General features: G+C 40.5%; 2 protein-coding genes across 2 annotated transcripts; both read left to right on the top strand.

The window, feature by feature from the left end:
• Window positions 1-14,077: 14,077 nt before the first annotated feature.
• Window positions 14,078-15,969, top strand: ptgfr (prostaglandin F receptor (FP)). The gene is made up of 2 exons (XM_077204284.1): window positions 14,078-14,887; window positions 15,622-15,969. Exons 1-2 carry the CDS (start codon window positions 14,078-14,080, stop codon window positions 15,967-15,969), a joined length of 1,158 nt encoding a protein of 385 aa, XP_077060399.1.
• Window positions 15,970-18,062: 2,093 nt separating this feature from the next.
• Window positions 18,063-21,067, top strand: btf3l4 (basic transcription factor 3-like 4). Its single transcript, XM_077202882.1, has 6 exons — window positions 18,063-18,174; window positions 19,955-20,016; window positions 20,126-20,239; window positions 20,320-20,521; window positions 20,595-20,654; window positions 20,737-21,067. The coding sequence occupies exons 2-6, from the start codon at window positions 19,963-19,965 to the stop codon at window positions 20,781-20,783; spliced, it is 477 nt and encodes a 158-aa protein (XP_077058997.1). The 5' UTR covers window positions 18,063-18,174; window positions 19,955-19,962; the 3' UTR covers window positions 20,784-21,067.
• The last annotated feature ends 159 nt before the right edge of the window (window positions 21,068-21,226 follow it).

The following is a 21,226-nucleotide window of genomic DNA, read 5'->3' as shown; positions in this document are numbered from 1 at the left end:
TCAGACTTGTGGTACGCCATACTGAACTTTTGATCGATAAGACATCTCTTCATTTACTACTACAAACTGATAACGGTCAGATAAGTATGATTTAAACCATGCTTATGCAATTCCACTAATGCCAACATCATTTTCGAGTCTATTTAAAAGAATGTTGTGGTCAATAGTATCAAATGCAGCACTAAGATCAAGTAACACTAATAGAGAGATACAACCACGATCGGATGATAAGAGCAAATCATTTGTGACTCTAATGAGAGCTGTCTCAGTACTATGGTACGGTCTAAATCCTGACTGGAAATCCTCGCAGATACCATTTCTTTCTAAAAAGGAACATTGTTGTGAGGATACTGCTTTTTCTAATATCTTTGACAGAAAAGGTAGATTTCGAGATCGGCCTGTAATTGACTAATTCTGTAGGATCAAGTTGCGTTTTTTTAATAACCTAATAATAAGATAATAACCGGTTTAATCATAGCCAGCTTAAAAGTTTTTGGTACGTATCCAAAGATGACAAAGATGAATTGATGATATTAAGAAGAGGATCTATGACCTATGGACGCATCTCTTTCAATAGCTTAGTCGACATAGGGTCTAACATACATGTTGTCGATTTAGATGATTTAACAAGTTTAGAAAATTCTTCCTCTCCTATAGCAATGAATGAATCAAATTTTTCCTCAAGGAAAAAATCCTTGAGCAAAAGTCGACGTGACGACGTAACTGGGATCACTTCAGGGAGCCCTATCATCTTCGAGTGTCTACAGAACGAGACAATGAACTTTGGCGTGCGTGAATCGCGCCCCGCCCCACAGCACGATTATAAACCGGAAGCGGGAGTACGCACACATAGTTTTTCGCTGAGGAGCCGAGATCGTGACAGCGATAGTCAGCAAAGGTGGCGATGGGACGTTACGTCTCCCGTTCCCTCCTTCAGGGAACGAGGGTTATATTAGTAACCGAGACGTTCCCTTTCAGTCGCTCACATTCAACGTAACGTCGACATGACGACGTAAATGGGATCCCATGGAAAACGCCACGGTTGCTGCCACATCCAGCACCCTACGCAAGACTCTCAGGGCCAGATGTACTAACTCTTTTGCGCCATGTTCAGGCGTATTTGTTTTGCAAAGTGCGCATAAAACCATGGCAAGGTATGTACGAACGGGATGCACCGAAATGAAAGCGCAGACTGCCTGTCGCGGGAACTGAAAATGGCAAAATGCGCTTTTTGTGTCATGCATATGCATTCATGGGATGGTCAAGGGGAAAGTGGGAGTGTCACATAAAGAGATGAGAGGGGAAACGTAAACTGCGCCTAATTATGTATTCCGCGTTATGTACAGAAAAAGCCAGTGAAAGCGCACCTCTATTTTGCACTGAAAATTCTCGCCTCTTAAAAGCAGGTGTAACCTAGGAAGCGGGTTTCCTGGCATATGCCTCCTGGTGAAATGGCTACAGTAATCCGAGCAAGGCAAAGACATAGGCTAAGGAGACGAGCTGAAAAGATTTTTGCCACAAGAATCACACTTTTTCAGTTGAGTGAAAACTAAATCATTAAGCGTTACAGATTAAGCAGCTACGCAATATTAGAGTTACTGGAAGAAATCAAAGATGACATCGAATCTCCGACTCAGCGTTCACATTCTATTCCAGCAGTTGTTAAACTCCTCGCTACATTACAATTATTTGCATCAAGATCTTTTCAAACAGTCATAGCTTCAGCAGTGAGAATATCGCAGTCTGCGTTTAAATACGCGCAATTTACGGTATAGTGGGTGGGGACAGGTGCTGATTACCTGATGAACTGCAGGTTTGGTACATAACACGCACACTGTGGTTTCACATCAAGCGCATTCTGCGTCTTGGCCATGGCGCTATTAACGCTGCGTTCGCAAATGTACAAACATCTGGCCCTCAGACCCCCAACTGGTCTGCGTAGAGGGAGTTCGAACTGCTGTTCCGTTATACCCCACACAGTGGAACTCTTGGATAACACTGGGAAAGCGTGTCTTTCCAGGGGAGAGGGACGCTGCAGAAGCCACATCCTGCCCGAAGGGAGGTAACATGTGTAAATACATATATGGTCTGGCCGTAGAGGGCAGTGCAACATATGGAATGTCACTGGGGTGGCTCCAGCCTGAGAAGGGAGACACCAGACAGTGACACCAGAGCAGACTCTGCCAAGGGAAAGACACGGACTCACCGCAGGGAGCTGGTCGTGGAAGAATACTCAAATGGGATCGCCGCAGGGATCACCACATATGGAACCCAGACCACCATGGCGGTTGATGTACGCAACGGTTGCAGTGCTGTCCGTACGGACCAGTACATGCTTCCCTAGTAGCAGCGTTTTGAAGCGGCCCAGCGCAAGATGTACTGCTAACAACTCTAGGCAGTTGATGTGCCAATGCAGTAGAGGCCGGTGGCAGAGGCATCCGTGGTGACCACAGAGTGCCTGGACACTTGTTCTAGGGGAACACCTGCCCGCAGGAATGAAGGCTCCGACCACAAGCTGAGAGTTTGGCGACAGTGCGGGGTTACTTCGACCCGGCACGAGCCACTCTGCCACGCCCATTTCGGGACTTGATCGTGGAGCCAGCCAGTGTTGGAGCGGCCTCATATGAAGCAATCCGAGCGGCGTTTATTAGATAATTTGATAAGTTTCAGTCTGGTTTCAGACAACATCATAGTACAGAGTCAGCTTTGCTGAAGGTGTTAAATGATCTTCTGTTGGCTTGAATTGGTTTAAATTGTATCTTTCTAATAGAAAATTTTCTGTGGAGGTTGGGAATTTTTCTTCCTCTTCTGTACCATTAACTTGTGGTGTACCTCAGGGGTCTATCTTGGGCCCGCTGTTGTTTGCGCTGTATTAGCTCCCTTTAGGCTTGAATTTTCAAAAGCACAACATTCCATACCATTTTGAAAATGGGGATAATTATGACATACACTCTCTGTTGAACTGTCTTGAGGAGGTAGGACTCTGACTGGCAGCTAATTGTCTAACACTGAATGACTCTAAAACCGAAATTGTAGGTTTTGGACCACAAGATTCTATTATACAGATAAATAACCATCTGGGTCCTTTAACTGGGACATCTCATGCTTATGCCAAAAATTTGGGAGTGATTTTTGATAACGGCCTTAAATTCGACAAACAAATCAATTCAGTAGTGAAGAGTAGCTTTTATCATCTCAGATCCACTGCGAAATTAAAAGCATTTTTTACAGTAAATGATTTGGAGGCAGTGATTCATGCATTTATTTCCTCCCAGCTGGATTATTGTTACTCACTGTACCTTGGTGTGGCTAAGTCCTCCTTATCCCGCCTACAAATGGTACAAAACCACCAGGCTTCTTACTGGATCTAGAAAGAGGGAACATATTTCGCCTGTTCTTGCTTCGCTTCATTGGTTGCCGGTCGAATACCATGTTAAGTTCAAGGTCTTGTTGTATGTGTATAAGGGTTTAAATGGCCAGGCTCCTCACTACATTACAGATTTTCTTCTCCACCGGAAATGTTCTAGCCCCCTAAGGTCTTCAAACAAGTTGATGCTGACTGTGCCGCGATCTAGATTGAAAATAAAGGGATGTTGCTGCTCCACGTCTGTGGAATGTTTTGCCGGAACACTTAAGGCTGTCTTCCAATGTTAATAGGTTTAAATCCTCACTAAAGACTTATTTTTTATCTCTGGCTTTTGGTTCAATGTATTTTTATGAATTTGTGTGTGTTTTCCTGTTTGATTATGTATTTATGTATTTTATTGTCTGAAGTGATTGTACAGCCCTATGGTCAGCAGTGGCTGTTTTAAACGTGCTCTATAAATAAAAGTGCCTTGCCTTGCATTACCGCGGCTGCAGATGCCATATGCCCCAGGAGCCACTGAAACAGTTTCAGTGGTGCCGCTGTTCTGTGTCTGAGCGTGCTCACGCATTTCAACACTGACTGGACGCGGGCCTCGGTGAGGTGCGCTGTCATGTTGATCGAGTCCAACTCCATACAGAGAAAAGAGATCCTCTGCCCGAGTTTGCTCTTTTCCCAATTGACCCAAAGCCCTAAGTGGCTGAGGTGACTGAACACCATGTCCCTGTATTTGCACAACTGCTCTCTCGACTGGGCAAGAATAAGCCTGTCGTCGAGGTAGTTGAGAATGTGAACACCACGCTCACACATGGGAGCAATGGCCGCCTCCGCGACTTTCGTGAAAACACGGGGCGACAGGGCCAGCCCGAAGGGTAAGACTTTGTACTGATATGCCTGTCCCTCGAACGCAAAGCTAAGAAACGCTCTGTGTTGAGGGAGAATCGAGACATGAAACTACGCATCCTTCAAGTCGATCGCTGCAAACCAATCTTGGGTACGGATGCATTTGAAAATGCATTTCTGCATAAGCATCTTGAACGGTAACCTGTGAAGCGACCGGTTCAGGACACGCAGGTCCAAGATTTGTCGTAACCCACCGCCTTTCATGGGTACAATGACGTACGGGCTGTAGAAGCCGGTCTTCATATCGGCTGGAGGGACCGGCTCGATCGCGTCCTTCGCCAGTAGGACACAGATCTCCACCCTGAGCACAGGGGCACTGTCCGCCAGAACACTGGTGAACTGAATGCCCCTGTAAGTTGGGGGACGCCGGGCGAACTGAATTGCATAGCCGAGTCTGACAGTACGGATGAGCCAGCGAGATGGACTGGGAAGCTCTAGCCAGGCTCCCAGACACCGTGCAAGCAGGACCAGCGGCACCACAGACGTACCCGGGGTGGGGCAGCATGGCGGAATGCAGTGACGGAATGCAATTTGATCCACCTTTGGGTCGCCCATCTGAGCCTCTTGGTTTGGCAGTGGCCTGGACGGGCGTGGTCGACTTCCTGCGGCTTGCTCCACGCTGAGGCCTGGAATGGGGGTTGCTGCTGAGGCTTCGCGGGAGCGGAGGACGCTGCAGGAGGTTGACCTCGGCGACGAGCGAATAGAGGATCTGCAGCCTGCGGACGGGTGGGAGAACGTGGATGGCGCCGTATAGTGCCAGAAGCCGTCCTAGTGCCTGGCTCCTCCCTCCTCACCACCCTCGACGGCGGGGCAGCTAAGGGGTATGTGGATATCCCGTATGTGTATGTGGGGTATGTGGGGTATGTGGGGCAGGATGTGTCGGATGGCCTCCGTCTGCTTCTGGGCGGCTGAGAACTGTTGGGCAAAGCTCTCGATCACGTCACAGAATATCCCAACTGGGGACAGAGAGGCATTCAGGAACCGATACTTATCGGTGTCCCTCATATCGGCCAGGTTGAGCCAAAGGTGGTGCTTCTGGACCACCAAGGCGGACATCGCCTGACCAACGAAACATGCGGTTTCCTTCGTCGCCCGGAGAGCGAGGTCAGTTGCCACACGGAGCTCCCGGAAGAGCTCTGGGTCAGAACAACCCTCGTTCATGTCCATGAGCGCCTGGGCCTGGTCGACCTGCAAGGGCGGAAGCAGCCTGTCCACAGGCTTTATAAGCTTTCGCCGAAAGACCGGACGAAAACTTACAGGCCTTGGACGGGAGGCATGGATTCCCCCGCCAAGAGGAAGCGGACGCTGGACACAGCTGCATTGCAACGGCACGCTCCACTGGCGGGATATCCACGTACCCCTTAGCTGCCCCGCCGTCGAGGGTGGTGAGGAGGGAGGAGCCAGGCACTAGGACGGCTTCTGGCACTATACGGCGCCATCCACGTTCTAGTGAGCTCCTCATGCACTTCCGGAAAGAATGGTACCGGGGCGGCACGCTGAGAACCAGCACGGCCCGCCCAGAGAAACCAATCGTCCAACCGGGAAGGTTCAGGATGTGGTGGAGGGTTCCACACAAGCCCGACCTTCTCGGCGGCCTGGGAAAGCATAGCCGCCCATTCAGGATCGGACTCGGGCAACGACTACACTCCCCGAAGGGGGTAACGCAGCCAAATCTTTATCTCCAGAGGACTGGAGCTCCTCCTCCGAAGCTGCGATCGACATCTGATCGTCAGGCGGAGCCCTAAAGGACACGGCTGGTCGTCCAAGAGAAGGACCAGCACGTTCCTTTGGGGGCTCCAACGGCGGTAGCGCTGGGCCCCACAGAGATTGCCTCGGCGGGGAAACCTTCACGGTAATCCTCAGATCACCCTAGCCACTCTGGCCATGCACGGAAGTAGGCCTATTCTGAGGTCCAGAATAGATGCTAGATCGGGGCATAGGCAAGGGGACTGCACCTCCCCTGAGGTAAGCGAGTCTCGATCCTAGCGCTATCATAGTCATATTCCCGCAATGGGAACACAAACTATTCACAAAAGCTGCCTCAGCATGCTGAATGCCCAAACACGAGAGGCAACTATTGTGGCCGTCTGCTGGGGCCAGGGAACGACCGCACCCAGAAACGCACAAGCAGAATGACATCCTGACAAGGACGCAGGGTCACGCTTGTGTTTCTCTTTTTAGTGAAAACAAAAAAAACAGAAAATAAAAAACTCTTTCAGTGCTGAAGCACCCAGGGATAGCCGCGGTGTAATCGGGGTACACACTCAAAGAGGAACGCCCACGAGACCGACACACACACACAAGCAATGCTGTGAAAACAGCAGTTGTGAGCTGTAAATGCTCGCGGCCACCGCTGATCGCGCCGTCACACCAGCACTGGATACAGAGTTTTTTCTTCTTTCTGGAGTCTTCAACGTAGCAGCAGTCTGCAGAACTCAGAGTCAACGTTAGATCGGCTCTGAAGTGAAAGACAATGTGTGCGTGTGCCCGTTTCCTGTTTATACCTGCGCTGCGGGGCGGGGCGTGTGACGCGATTTACGCACACAAACATTCATTGGCTCGTTCTGTAGACACTCGAAGATGATAGGGCTCCCTGAAGTGATCCCAATTACGCCATCAGGTCGACGTTACGCCGACTGTAAGCGACTGAAAGGGAACTTCAGTTATGTGTGTTGGAGCAGGGTTGGAACTAAACTCCGCAGTTCTGTGGCCCTCCAGGAACTGAGTTTTGAAACCCCTGCTGTCAGTAATTATTTGTAATTAGTATTAGCACAGTCATTGTTCATATAGTCAAAATAATATATATCTTTATGTAGCCACTTACAACCTAACCATGAGCACTATTCTTCAGCACAGTGGTAACATTTGGAAATTAAAAGGTTTAATCCAAATGATATATAAGATGTTTTAACTTGAAACCATGCATTTATTTAAGTTGTGGTAATTCAGTAAGTAATTTCCTTTCAGAGTGATTAAGAGAACCTGTGAAATCACAGACCACTGAGCAGAGATGAGCTGCAGCTGACCAATGGGTCATGACAGAAACAGGGCCCAATGGTTGCTGGACCAAAAGTACTAGAGTCGGGAGAAATGAACACCATAAAACCACACACCATTTTTCCTTTTTATGTGATACAAAGAGTAATGCAGCACATCTCAGTCTGTACTTATAAAAAGAGATTCTTTCTGACCTGCCCTTGGAAAGATGTCCTCGCTACACACTAAAGAGATACACTCTTCATTCTCACTTTCGAAGCCTGGAGACGTGCAGGTCGTAATCCATTTTAGTATTACAAACCTTGTTCTCTGCTAAGGCACAAGTACCTTCTCTCTCCTTTCTCTTTTTCGGTCTCTATTATAGTGCAAATCTGTGCTAGACATCTGTATTTCTGAGCCAGAGGTCTCTTTTTTTTCCTAATATTGCATAATTTTTCCCCCGCTTCTTTATTGTGTTTTTGGCCACACTGTTTTTGCAATCATGTTAATGTTTTAAAATTAACTTACATTCACAAGATAAGAGGCACCCGTAGATGTATTTTTATGGTTTTATATTTTCTTTAGGCCACTTAGAAGCCTTTTCCAATTAGTACAACCTGTCATGAATTAAATATATTTTTTAGTCCAACCTTTTGTCTGAGATTGTCCTGCTTTGAACCCATCAGGCTGATTTGTTATCATAAATGTTGTCATTAAAACAATTTACAACTCAGGTTTCTCTGGTGTAATCATACAAATTTGAATAAGAATAAGTTAGAATTAAGTTTTTTGACTTTGGTGTATTTTAAAGGCTGCACTGTTCACTTGAAGCAGGGGGTTAAACAAGTTGTTACTTTTCATGCGGACATAATGGCCTTTCCGGTACATGCTGTGTCCTTGGATACACCTGTTGTTCTAGAAGAAGATTAGTTTTCAAACATTTGCTCATGCTATTAAAATATTTTTTTTCTAGTGAAGTCAGTCACCTTTATTTATATGATTCAATTCTTCAAAGAGTTCAATTCTTCTGTAAAGCAGCTCTATAAAGACAACCATAATGTTACAGGTAATCATTGACTATTTCTGTTTTGGGTGGATTTGAAATGTGTTTTAGTTCAGTCCTGTGTTACAGTTTGTTTCTATGGTTTTTTATTGATTGATTAAGTTATACACCTATAACTTGTTTCGTTGATTATTTTTCCTTGTGTATTCAAACTCTGTGTTTGTTCTGTTCATTGTCCGTTCAAGTCACATTGTTCTCGGTTGTTCTGTTCCTGTTTTTGCCCAGTGTTTTGCTTGTTTGTTTGTGTGGTAAAGTTTACTGCCTGTTACTGCCTATGATTGGATCCTGCCTCCTACCTCTTTTCTGCAACCGCCCGTGACAGCTGAATGGACCGCTCTAATGGATCAGGCGGCAATACAAATCCTCTTCCCCTCACAGGGGAACGTTCCCCGAGAATGACACACAGGACTTCTTGGATTTATACCATCTAGTCCACTACAACAACAATAGCCTGTGTGTGTTTTCCGGTCAGGTTTCAACACGGAGACTAGAGCTTGGCTGCCTAGAGACGGTCTCAAGGGACGTTTATGGAGTATGTAGAATAGGTGCTTCTACACAATGGTTCCCCCTTTACCATCTGCAAGAGAGAGGAGTCATCCAGCGCACCTGCAGTGCACACAGCACCTGCTACATCCACAGGAACTAGCCCAGCAGGGAGAAAGCCAGAGTCCACCACAGACATGAAGCCTGAGTCTGAGCCTGCCATGATTTCTATGCCAGAGCCGGAGCCAGTGCAAACAATTGTCCCAGAGCCTGAGCCCAGCAAGACGTTTGAACAGCTGCATGAGCCGGCAACATTGTTTGTTCCCGAAGGAACACTTGGGGAATATGAGGGGATGGAGTGAAGCCCTGTACCATCAGCCAAGGCGGATGTAATTGCACAGAACTTAGCACCCTTAATAATCTTGGAGGAGCATGAAGAGAGCCTTATGCCTGTTTCGTTGCCCTGCACCGAGCCTGTTTCGTAGCCCAGCAGCTAGTTATTGAAGTCGTTGATGTTCCTGCCCTGCCTCCCACTCCTACCACCTCTGACGCGTAACAGATTCCTGACCACAGAACAATCCTGAAAACTGTGCCTGTTCCACGTCGGCCAAAAGGGCTGTTCCTGATAAATATGTGTGTTCAGTATCGGAAGGCCATTTATGAACCCCCTGCCTGTACTACCCAGTCCTTCAGCCTTGTCTTCACTGCCTCTAATTAGCCATTGGTCTCCTCTTATAATGCCTGCTCGGTGCCTCGAGGATCCACCTTGGAGTGTTAGTTCGCCAGCTCAGCCTTAGAGTATCAACCCTATAACTCTTCCCAGACCCTCTGAGTCATTTTACCTTGGCCAGTCGGCAAGTCTTTGTCAACTTTGTCACGGAATAACCCGAGAATACTGTCTAACACTTGATGGCTGCTCTGTCAAGTCCTCGTCGTCGGTTAGGAACCTGGGTATGCTCTTTGATACCAATCTTTAATTAGAAAGTCACGTGTCTAGTATCTGTAAAACTGCATATTTTCATCTTAAAAATCTAGCCTAAATTACGTCATATGCTCTCAATGAAAAATGCAGAACAATTGGTTCATGCGTTCATGACATCAAGGCTAGATTACTGTAATGCTCTACTGGGTGGTTGCCCTGCACGCCTAATACATAAACTACAGCTGGTCCAAAATGCAGCAGCTAGAGTTCTTACCAGAACCAGGAAGTATGACCATATTAGCCTGGTTCTGGTAACACTGCATTGGCTCCCTAAACATCTGTAGAATTTAAAAGTATTGCTGATTACTTACAAAGCACCAAATTGTTTAGCTTCCCTGTACTTGAGCGAACTCTTAACACATTTTAGTCCTTCACGTCCATCAATTATGGAATGAGTTCAATTCATCTACAAAGCAGCTCTGGAGAAAACTGTGATGTCATCATGCAGCTCAGTCCAGTTCTCATCCAATAGTGTCAGTGCAGTCAATCAATAATAATCTAATCTGGTGTTAATTAATAGAAAAACATTCTCTAAATTCTCGTTATATTGTTAGTAATAAAAAGGCATTTTAACCACAGTAATGTAAGTCGTCAGATTTGCTGCTGTTCACTTCAAAAACCTTTAGACTCTAAAGGTTTTTAAGTGAAGTTTAGAGCAGGGGTTGTCAATTTTTTCAGACCAGTCGATCCTTTCATTTATTAATTCCTTTAATTGAAAACATCAAAAACATCAGAGCGGAGCTATAACACCAAATCTGTTCATAGGAAACTGCACATGCTTATACTATGCATGCTGATATGCACAGCTTTCATTTACAACATCATCTGTTAAATGCAAGTTTAAGCATCATGCTATTGCTAAACTATAGTTTAGACTATCTTTGCCATGTCCTGGATTCATCCCATTACTATATTGCCCAGTGTTTGAAGCTCAAAACTAATAAAAGTCCAAGGACAGACACAAAGCACTTGTGACAACAGGATTTCATTTATTAAAGGTGCTCTAAGCGATGCCACACGTTTTTTAGGCCAAAACATTTTTTATCACATACAGCAAACATCTCCTCACTATCCACTAGCTGCCTGTCCCCTGAACACAGTGTAAAAAATACACGGTCTCTGCAGACACCCCAGGCACCACAAACGGCAACAAAAACAAACTGGGCTATCTAACACCACGGAACATAACAAACTGTTCCGGCCAATAACCGACAAGAAGGATTTGGGGGTTGGGTTTGGGGGGTTAGTGCGCTGATGAGGAGGAGGGAGGGTCTAGCTAGCCTCCGTTTTGTTTGACAATACTTTAACACTAGAACTCCCAAGGCAGTCATTTTGACTGTTTTAAAATTTTGCAATGTAATAACTATGTTGAAATAAAACCCATGTAACTATAGGACCCTAACTTTTCCTAAATGTGCCTATATTTTATTCTATCATTGTTATTTTATTAAAATTACAAGGCACAAAAGAGTTTTGAGTATTTCTACATTGAATGGCCATAAAAGTCATACAGACAGTATGCACAGACCGTGTGTCGGTTGCTCCTTTTTCCGCTCTTGAAGATCCATCACCGTTGACTAGCAACAATTTCGCTTGTTGTTTGTTTAGTCTATTGCAAAGCTGAAATCTAGCTTTAGCTTCGAGCTAAAACCAAATTGAAATATTGAAAGGAGAATATCAGAACAATATCAGCAAGAAGAATGACTGCCACAGAGGCTTTAGCCATGCTTCAGAGCCTTGATGAGGCTGAGTGGTTGTTGGTTAACTAATACATTTCTACATACATCATAATTAAAATGTAGTGTTCTGATGTTTATTATTACCTATCCTAACATTACAGATCCATTTATTCTTAGATTTGATATAGCTTATTGAAATTATATGCAAATAATGTATGAGCAGTCAGAATGACTGCTATGGCCATTATAGTAGTTATAGAATTCCGGGAGTCCTAGTGTTAAACGTCAACAAGAAGTGACGTCACCCGACATCGCTTAGAGCACCTTTAACATAAACTAACACTGAACTAAAGCATTTATTAATCTTATAGCGGATTTTAATCTCAACATTTAATAATACATTTTTAAGATCAAAATTGTATCTGTTAACATGCCTAATGCACTGTGAACTATAACATGAGTATGCATTTTTATTAATTGAGATTAACAAAGGTTAATAAATGCTGTAAGAAGATATTGCTTATTGTTAGTTTGTGTTAGTTAATGCATTAACTAATGTTAACAAATGAGACCTTATTGAAGTGTTATGGAAATTACTATACATTTGTGGACCCTTTAAAAAAAAAAAACTTGGCTCTAGAGGACTTGACCCAGAGCAAGACCTTATGGGGTTTGTCTCTTTGCCAATAAATGACAAGAAGGGTTATTTTGTTGCTTTGCAAATATTTTTTAGAGCTTTATATTAAGCCTCCTCATCTGTTTCAATTTTATAAATTACTGCTGTTTGACTACTTCAAAGAACAGTGGTGGTGAAGTTTAGTCTCTACACATAAACAGACCCACTAATTGAAAAATTTAATTCATGCTGTACTTCATGCAAATCCTTTGTATGATGTAAACACTATATCCTGCTGTGCATGTTAACTTCATGCAAATCCTTTGTATGATGTAAACTCTATATCCTGCTGTGCATGTTAAAAAACATATAAAATGTAATATATTATGTTTTACTTTTGAAGTAAAAGGTTGAGTTGTGTTTCCTTTCTAAATGAATTTAAGCACATTTTTAATCACATTTGTGTCCTCATATATATTATGTATAAAAATTATGACCACACTATGTGCTTCCAAATCCAAGTGCTTGCGTGTAGATACATGTGCCATATGTAATAAAATTAATCATTTCAATGTTTGTAAAGACACCTAATATAAGTGGGGCCAAATCTATTGATCTGTGTTAGTTAATGCAATGTTAACTAATGGGACCTTATTGTAAAGTGTTCCATTTATTACTGTGTCTTCACTCACAGCCTCTGCGTCAACCATCACATTTCCCCTTGTAAATATTAAATAAATAAAAACTGTCATAATGACATCGACATAGAATTCGGCACAATGCAATTTAGCCATTAACACTTAAATGTTATTTTATTATAGAATTTATAGAATTTTTAGAAGAAGAAGCAGGCACATCCTGTGCGTAATGGCACTATTTGGCACGCGCAGCGGGTGTTCCGCTCTTACTGGCCCAGGTAGGAGTGAAAATAAACTGTTGTAATATATGTTAGAGTAATGGATTATATAATCAGATGAAATTATTTATTATATTATAACGATGGACCACAAAACATAGGACTGTCTAGTATATTGAAGAAATTTTGAACAAACCACATCTCGAGCAGACTGATGCGTGATGGAGAACTCGTTGGCCAGTTAACTGTGGTGAGTGCGCGCAAAGAGTGCGCGCATCAGTCTGATATTTCAGTGTCAGTGGATTTGCCCAGCAGCCGTTATTCACACTGAGAGACCGAATGAACCTAGACTCCTGAGACTCGTTTGATTAACAGATTATGGTGAGTAAAACTGAAAGAATTGATTTGGAAACAAGTGATTAGAAACATGAAGCATTAATAGTGATTGCTGTAAAGCTGTGGATCAGATTTAAGCATTTGTGCGCTAAAATTATGACAATGCATTTTATTGGAAATCTGAACTCAAGTCTTATGTTATTTATGATAATTGTTTAAGAAGAATTAAAGAAGTTATTCAATGCTTTGGAATGAGCTAATGCTATTTTGTATATAGGCTACGTTAATCATAGCTATATTTAGGAGATCATTTTATTTTTATTTCTGAATATGTCTAAACAGGAAACTCTACATGTAACAACAATGAACAATAGTTGACTAAATGTTGTACAAAAGTTAAGCTATAGCCAAGTTAAACTTAGAGAGAGAGAGAGAGAGAGAGAAATTGATAGATAGATAGATAGATAGATAGATAGATAGATAGATAGATAGATAGATAGATAGATAGATATTTTATATTGTAGTTTTTTAACAACAGATTGATCCTAAATTAGATCAAATGTAGCCTATAGCTTAAAAATGTTCACAAATGTGCTGTTTCAAGTGAACAAAATATGTTTGTAGCAATAAAACATTAAAAAAAATTTACACATATTTTGTTTAGTGTTGATTTTGGGATCTGGCTGCACTGAGAAAATGAAGGTATTATAATTGCACATAATTGGGTTTCTAAATGACAGTAAATCTTGACACTGACATTGTTTAATATAAACGAAATCACTTGAACTAATACTCTGTTTGCAGTGTGAAGTGCCGATCATGTCTTATAATGGATCAGCTAATGCTGGATGTTTGGTGTCGAGTGATGATGTGTGTAACAGGAGCTGTACCAAAAGAGAAGTGTCCGTGACCTCGACTGCCATCTCAATGACGGTGGGCATCGTCTCCAACACTCTGGCTCTCTGTATCCTGATCAAAGCCTACCGCAGGTTCAGATTCAAGTCTAAAGCAGCCTTCCTCCTGTTTGCTAGTGGTCTGGTGGTGACTGACTTCTTGGGACACCTTATCAATGGCTCTTTGGCTCTCTACGTTTACGCCTCACAGAAAGACTGGGAAACATTTGACCCTCACAAGTCTCTGTGTGACTTCTTTGGAGTTTGTATGGCGTTCTTCGGCTTGACTCCTCTGCTGCTCGGGAGCTTGATGGCAGTGGAGCGCTGTATCGGAGTGACCCGTCCTCTCTTTCACACCACGGCGCTGGGGTCCCATCATGTCAAGAGTCTGCTGGGTCTGACCTGGCTCCTAGGTCTGCTGGTGGCCCTGCTGCCCATTGTGTGTCAGAGGTCGTACCAGATGCAGCGTTCACGAAGCTGGTGCTTCTTCCGCCTGCAGGGGCCGCGTGACTGGCTGGATGTCCTTCTGCTCATATTGTTCTCTGTGCTGGGTTTGCTGGCTCTCCTCCTCTCACTAGTGTGCAATACCATGACTTTCCTCACTCTCCTGCGAAGCAGGGTACAACTTGACCGTGATTATCATCGCCATTGTCGTAACACATCACACCATTCTGAGATGGTCTGCCAGCTTTTGGCAATCATGCTGGTTTCCTGTGTGTGCTGGGGGCCAATTTTGGTGAGAAGATGACTCTTATTTATCACACTGGCTGGTAAATTGCTTAATAAACACTGTGTTATTGCTAAGTAACGAAATTAATAAATATTTTTTCTGTGTTCTCAGTTAAGATACTGAATTTTTGGGATAGACTGTTATAATTCACTAAAAACTATAATAATAATTATTATTACTATAATTAATTATGATATTATGTTTTTATTATAATTACTAAAAAACAATAATAAATAAATAAAAGTATCTAATTATTTATAGTTATATTATTTACTGGTAAAAGTAAGAATTGCAATTTATAATTTGTGGGTTTTTATAGATCAAAACATTATATATATATATATATATATATATATATATATATATATATATATATATATATATATATATATATAATAAAATAATAAAATAATAAATATGGATTTAACAAAAAAATTTATTACATATATAAATATATACTGTTATATTTTATATTTTAACCTATATATATATTAAAGTATTATTATTAATTTTATAAAAATGTATATGTATTGAATATAAATATAATTTTATCTTCAATAGATAAATGATACAATTAAATTTTCAATTAATGTTATTTTATTTAAAATATATAAATGAATTTATATTAAATAAATGCATAAAATTCGTTGAGCATATACAAAAATAATTTATTTCTGATTAGAGCTACACACACAGACGTATAATTTTAGTGACAAATGCTTTTATGATTGAATCCCCAGATAACAGGCATCATCTTCAGCCTACAGGATCACGGTGAGGATCAGGCATCTTACACTCATATGCTGCTGGTTGTACGCATGGCAACATGGAACCAGATCCTCGATCCATGGGTGTACATCCTCCTGCGCAAAGCTGTTTTGAAGAGACTTTTTCTGGTGGCATTGAGACTTTGCAGTCCTCACTTGAAAATTAAACTCCAGTGGCAGGGCATCACTCAGGAGAGCTCCACCATAGAGGTCAGGAGCTCAGTGATCAGTAGACCAGACTTCATCTGCCTGGATGGACCTTTTCCACCAGACACTGCCATTCAATCAGCTCACCCCCCTGAGCCACAATGGGGGATATGAGACCTCGATTCACGGATATTGGATCATTACAGCGGAAAAGACTGTTTCTGAGATCCATGCCTTATTTCTTGTAGAAGAAATTTGCATTCATTTAAAATTTCAGTCAATTTGAGGTCAATCACAGAGTAGTACAATGTGCCAGAAAAGTTCAAATAGGGACCAAAAAGAAGTAACTTAAGCCATTTGTTCAAATGGATAGCAGGGTCTATATATGTCTTTGGTTTTATAGTCTGTTGTGTCAACTAACAGTGTTTTGAAACGTCATGAAAAAAAAAGGTTAAATGTATCAGTCATGTTATGTGCTGTTTCCTTTGTCTCTCAATTAAAGCATATAATGTAGCCTTGGTTATGCTGCAATTGTTTTTCAAAAACGTTGTCCAATGTGTTATGCATGTAAGTAATTTACATAATAAGATATAGTGGGTTTATGTCATCATGATGTTTGTATTTTATGATATTTATGGATTTTAGAATTTTTTATGAAATTGTCTCGATTTAAAAGGTAAACATTTTGCTTGGCTGCTGTAAATGTTTACATGACCAGAGCTGTATAAATCTGTGTCAAATATCTATCAAATATAAATATGTCCCACTACCATATTTAGGACCTATAATGTTTATGTGGTCTGTTATTAGATTATTATAAAATGTACTCTGTCTCATTGTGACCAGTAGGATAACAAGATGCATGCATTTATTGGGTTATCTTTTCCTAACTGTTTGTAAAAATGTTAAATTATACATAAAATATATTAAATTATGTGCTTTATTGTTTGCAAATTTCTATAAGTAATTATTTTACTCAAGGAATAGTGGGAGACCGGGGAGTGTTGTAACACAGGGTCAGCTGTAACACTGTCAGTAGAAAAGAGCTGAGGTGATGTCATCAATATCATAAACTCGCATCACATTTGAGCTCACAGAAGAAGTGGCATGTTACTGTAAGCAACATTGTACATTTTATGACCAAAAGGTCATTTTCAGGAAGGAAAGTAAAACATTTTATCAAGATTATTTTTTTACCTATAGCAATCATTGTATTTTAGATACAGTTATTTGAACTCTAAATCTCAAAATCTAAAGTAGCCGTTTCTCTTGTTTAATTTAATGCTTTGCATTCATTCTAACTTCAAACCCACATGCTAAAATGGTAAGATAAGTTGTGACTGTTAGGGGTGAGGACAGTTATAACAGTTCATTAAAAAATATTACAACCAACCCCTTATGATGATTCCAAATATAAATCACATCTGCTGTTAAGACAAAAACATAAGTTTTTTGTTTAAGATTGAGGAATTTGTGAGATCATAGTTTATGTCTTATCGGATACAAACATCGACTGCCCCAATTGAGCACATACAATTTTTTTGTGCACATTTGTAGAATTTATGTGAATCTAAAAATTCACATAAAATAGGTGGATGGCAACTTAGCCAGTAGTGACTGACTGTTATGTGACAAGAATAGGCCTACATAGACAAACAAACACAGCACACACACGGTAATTGGTTTTGTGCTAAATGTAGCCTACAATCCTTAAAGAAATACAATACAATGTTTTTTGTTACTTTAAATCGTTCGCTTTATTCAAAAATGATTATTCTTTGTTCTTAAAGAACTTTGATTGTACTTATTTCAGCACATTAGCTATTATTGTTACATCTATCCCCAGCTAGTTGCAACTCACCCAGTGGGTGACGGAACTCTTTGTGTTTGACATTAACTCACATTATCTGTGATTGTGTTGTGCGTCCAAGAGCGTCATATTTGTAGCAGACAAATGTGGCTACCATCCATGTATCAAATTTTGAGAGATCATCTAGCACAATTTCAAACAACCACTAAGTTAACGATGCTGAAACAAAAGGTGTTCCTTTCTTTCATCTCCGGTCTCCCCTTAAGCACACTCCAACACATACTTGTATTATTATTATTTTTTAAATATATATATAAAAGGCATGCAGTTTATTGGGCTTTGCGTGTAATCATTTCCCGCAGATGTCTACATTTATACCATGGCATGCATTCAACAAGTTCATGCATGTCTTAGCTTCACGTTTCCATTATTTAAGCCCGAGCCGCTAGGCGGCAGCATCACTGCTGTTCGCCATTACAACAACATAAACAACGTGACGTCTTTTTTAGTCTGACCACTTCCGCCCTGCTCATTCAACGCATGCTTCTCTGAGCAGCTGAGTTTATCAGGTCAGTAATGAACACCGTTCCGTGTTTATTTTAAATATATTACAACCACTATGTCTTCGCTGTAAGCGTTATATGTGTTAAAGTCGCTCATTTCCGTGTTAGAGTTGTGTGTGCATGTGTGTTATGGTGGAGTGATGCACTCACACAGATTATGCACCGTCAGGTTTTGTCTTTATTCTCCATCACTGCGTATGCCATCACGTCATGTGTTAGAAACAGAGGCAGTATTAAAGATAGAGAAGCCTGGAATATTCCTCAAACCGACGAGTAAGCTTTTTTAAACGCGATGCACTGTCTCAATATGTGCCGTAATTTTCCCATCTCGACTAAGGGCTTTGTGTTGCTTCCTGACAGGCTTATCGGCAGCAATTCTCTCTGTAAAGACAGTTGACTCTGCAACTCTGAAAGGAAGAGTAGTTTCACAATATATTGTGTGTTTGTTTGGTTAGTTAGTTACAATGTGTAGTTTATCTTTGTGTTGCGTGCCATTTGTAAAATGTTGTACACAACATACAAATTATATTGTAAGAGATCTTTAGATAATGAAAAGGTCTGATAAAGTTAAACACATATATATATATATATATATATATATATATATATATATATATATATATATATATATATGTTTGTGTAAATATGTGTGTGTGTAAATATGTGTGTGTGTGTATATATATATATATATATATATATATATATATATATATATATATATATATATATAATCAGTAATCACTTTAATCATCTTGGAGTTTCTATTCATTCATTTTATTAAGTTATTTAACTTAAAATCTTAAGTCATTGACATTTCCTTGAGTATACACTTTTATGATGTGCCATTTTCAATACGCTTTATGAAATTATCATGTGCTATAGTTTAAAAAGAATATAAGATAAATAGAATATAAGGAGAAATTATAATCAAATTTATTTATTTTTGTTTCTTTATTGGTGGTCTAGTGATGATGGCCATTTAGCCTGCAGGGGAAATCCAAACTAAACAAAATATGCAGTCATTTATTTATTTTTTGGGCAAAATTGATACTTAACGCATCACCTTGTATTTTAGTTGTATAAATTACAACTAAACATTTAGGTAAATGTCCAGTGATGTGAGGGTAAGTGGATGATAGATTCATTTTATAGTGAAAGGTGGATGGATCTTATAGCATTTGAATAATGAATCATCTGTTTGTTGGAATTTGACAAACCCTCCTAAAGCTTCAATGTGACCTTGTGTCATATTTAAAATTAGAAAGAAAAATGAATATTGAATGAAAGGATCTGTCCAAAACTTTTATAGGACTTGGAAACCCATGATTGCATATTTTGAGAAGGTGAAGACTTTCATCCTTAATTGATCATTATAACTATGTTTGTAGAGACAGGTGATCATGCTTAAATCACTCAGTGTTGTGCTTGATTTGATATAGTCATAATATTACATGTAATATAATATGTACAGACCATGAAAATGTCAAAGATTTGATTTGTATTTTGTATTTAATTTAAATGTTCTTTCTTTTCTTGGGAGGATATTATGTTCATTTGTAAATGTGTGCATTGTCTTAAAGTTTATTAACCTATTTTGTATTTTTATTGACATATTATTACAATTTGTATTGTTATATTAACACTTGTTTATTATTTGGCTGAAGGGGTTATTGTTATATAAGTTATAACTTTAATTGTATGAAACTTAAAAAAAAAGTGTGTGTGTGTGTGTGTGTGTATGTATGTATGTATATATATAAAAAAATGAAGCATCTGTTTGTTACAGAAGTCAGTATGAACCAAGAGAAATTGGCTAAACTTCAAGCCCAGGTCCGAATAGGGGGCAAGGTAAGAAGTATTGTCAATGAAATCTGAACATTAATGATTTTGGACATTTATTATAGTGTCGCTGTTTTTATTTTTCTGTCTTTATTCAGTCTTGATTTGTTTTCTATAGGGCACTGCACGCAGGAAGAAGAAGGTGGTGCACAGAACAGCAACAGCTGATGACAAGAAACTCCAGAGTTCATTAAAAAAGCTTGCTGTCAATAATATAGCTGGCATTGAAGAGGTAGAGCAGTAGCTCTCCTGTTTTCTTTTCTCATTCAGTCCCGTTCAGAGAACATTGAGAATTTGATCTTGTTTTTACAGGTGAATATGATTAAAGATGATGGCACAGTCATTCACTTCAATAACCCCAAAGTGCAGGCGTCTCTGTCTGCCAATACGTTCGCCATCACGGGCCACGCAGAGACCAAACAGCTCACGGAAATGCTCCCAGGAATCCTCAGTCAGCTCGGCGCTGACAGTCTCACGAGTCTGCGCAAACTCGCCGAGCAGTTCCCCAGACAGGGTGAGTAAAGAGGTGCTTTTGAAATATTTACAGTTTAGTGTAGTAGACACTGACGTTGTCGTTTCATTTCAAGTTCTCGACAACAAAGCTCCGAAAGCAGAAGATATTGATGAAGAAGATGATGATGTCCCAGGTATGACGTTTTGAAGTGTTTCTTTTGATCAAGCGGTAAATGGTAAGATGCCGATTTAAGTCATTTTATTCTCTCTTCTCAGATCTTGTAGAGAACTTCGACGAGGCTTCAAAGAATGAGGCAAACTGAGCATTGGATCTTCAGTAACTCCTGTTCAGGACAAAGTCTCCTGCAGTATTTTTAAATTAGAGTGACAGACATATCATTTCAACACTATCCAGTGAAACCAGAGACTTTTATATCATGAATTGGCTGTTTCAGATCCATCCCTGACCTTTCTCCTGCATTTATACTGTAAGACTGATGGTTACATGGTTATAAATCTTAACCACAATGCTAGTTGAAATGCTAGTTTTGACGGTTGTGTCTTAATTATTTTTTTCTGTTAAATAAAAATAATACTCATAAACCTTTTCTATATGGTGCTTTAGTTTTCTTATAGAAGCTTGAAGAGATATTATTTTTCCCATTGAATTTGCTAAACGGGTTATGGCAAAACACTATCGCTACTACTTTTGGCCAAAATGGTGTTGTACAATTAATAATATCCTGTGAAGCCTATTTAAATGTCA

Source organism: Siphateles boraxobius, unplaced genomic scaffold, assembly GCF_051911475.1.
Source record: "Siphateles boraxobius isolate OS27281-9 unplaced genomic scaffold, OSU_SipBor_1 5, whole genome shotgun sequence".
NCBI classification, from domain to species: Eukaryota; Metazoa; Chordata; class Actinopteri; order Cypriniformes; family Leuciscidae; genus Siphateles; species Siphateles boraxobius.
Note: the sequence above shows the minus strand (reverse complement) of the source record. Positions and strands in the feature narration are given on the sequence as shown.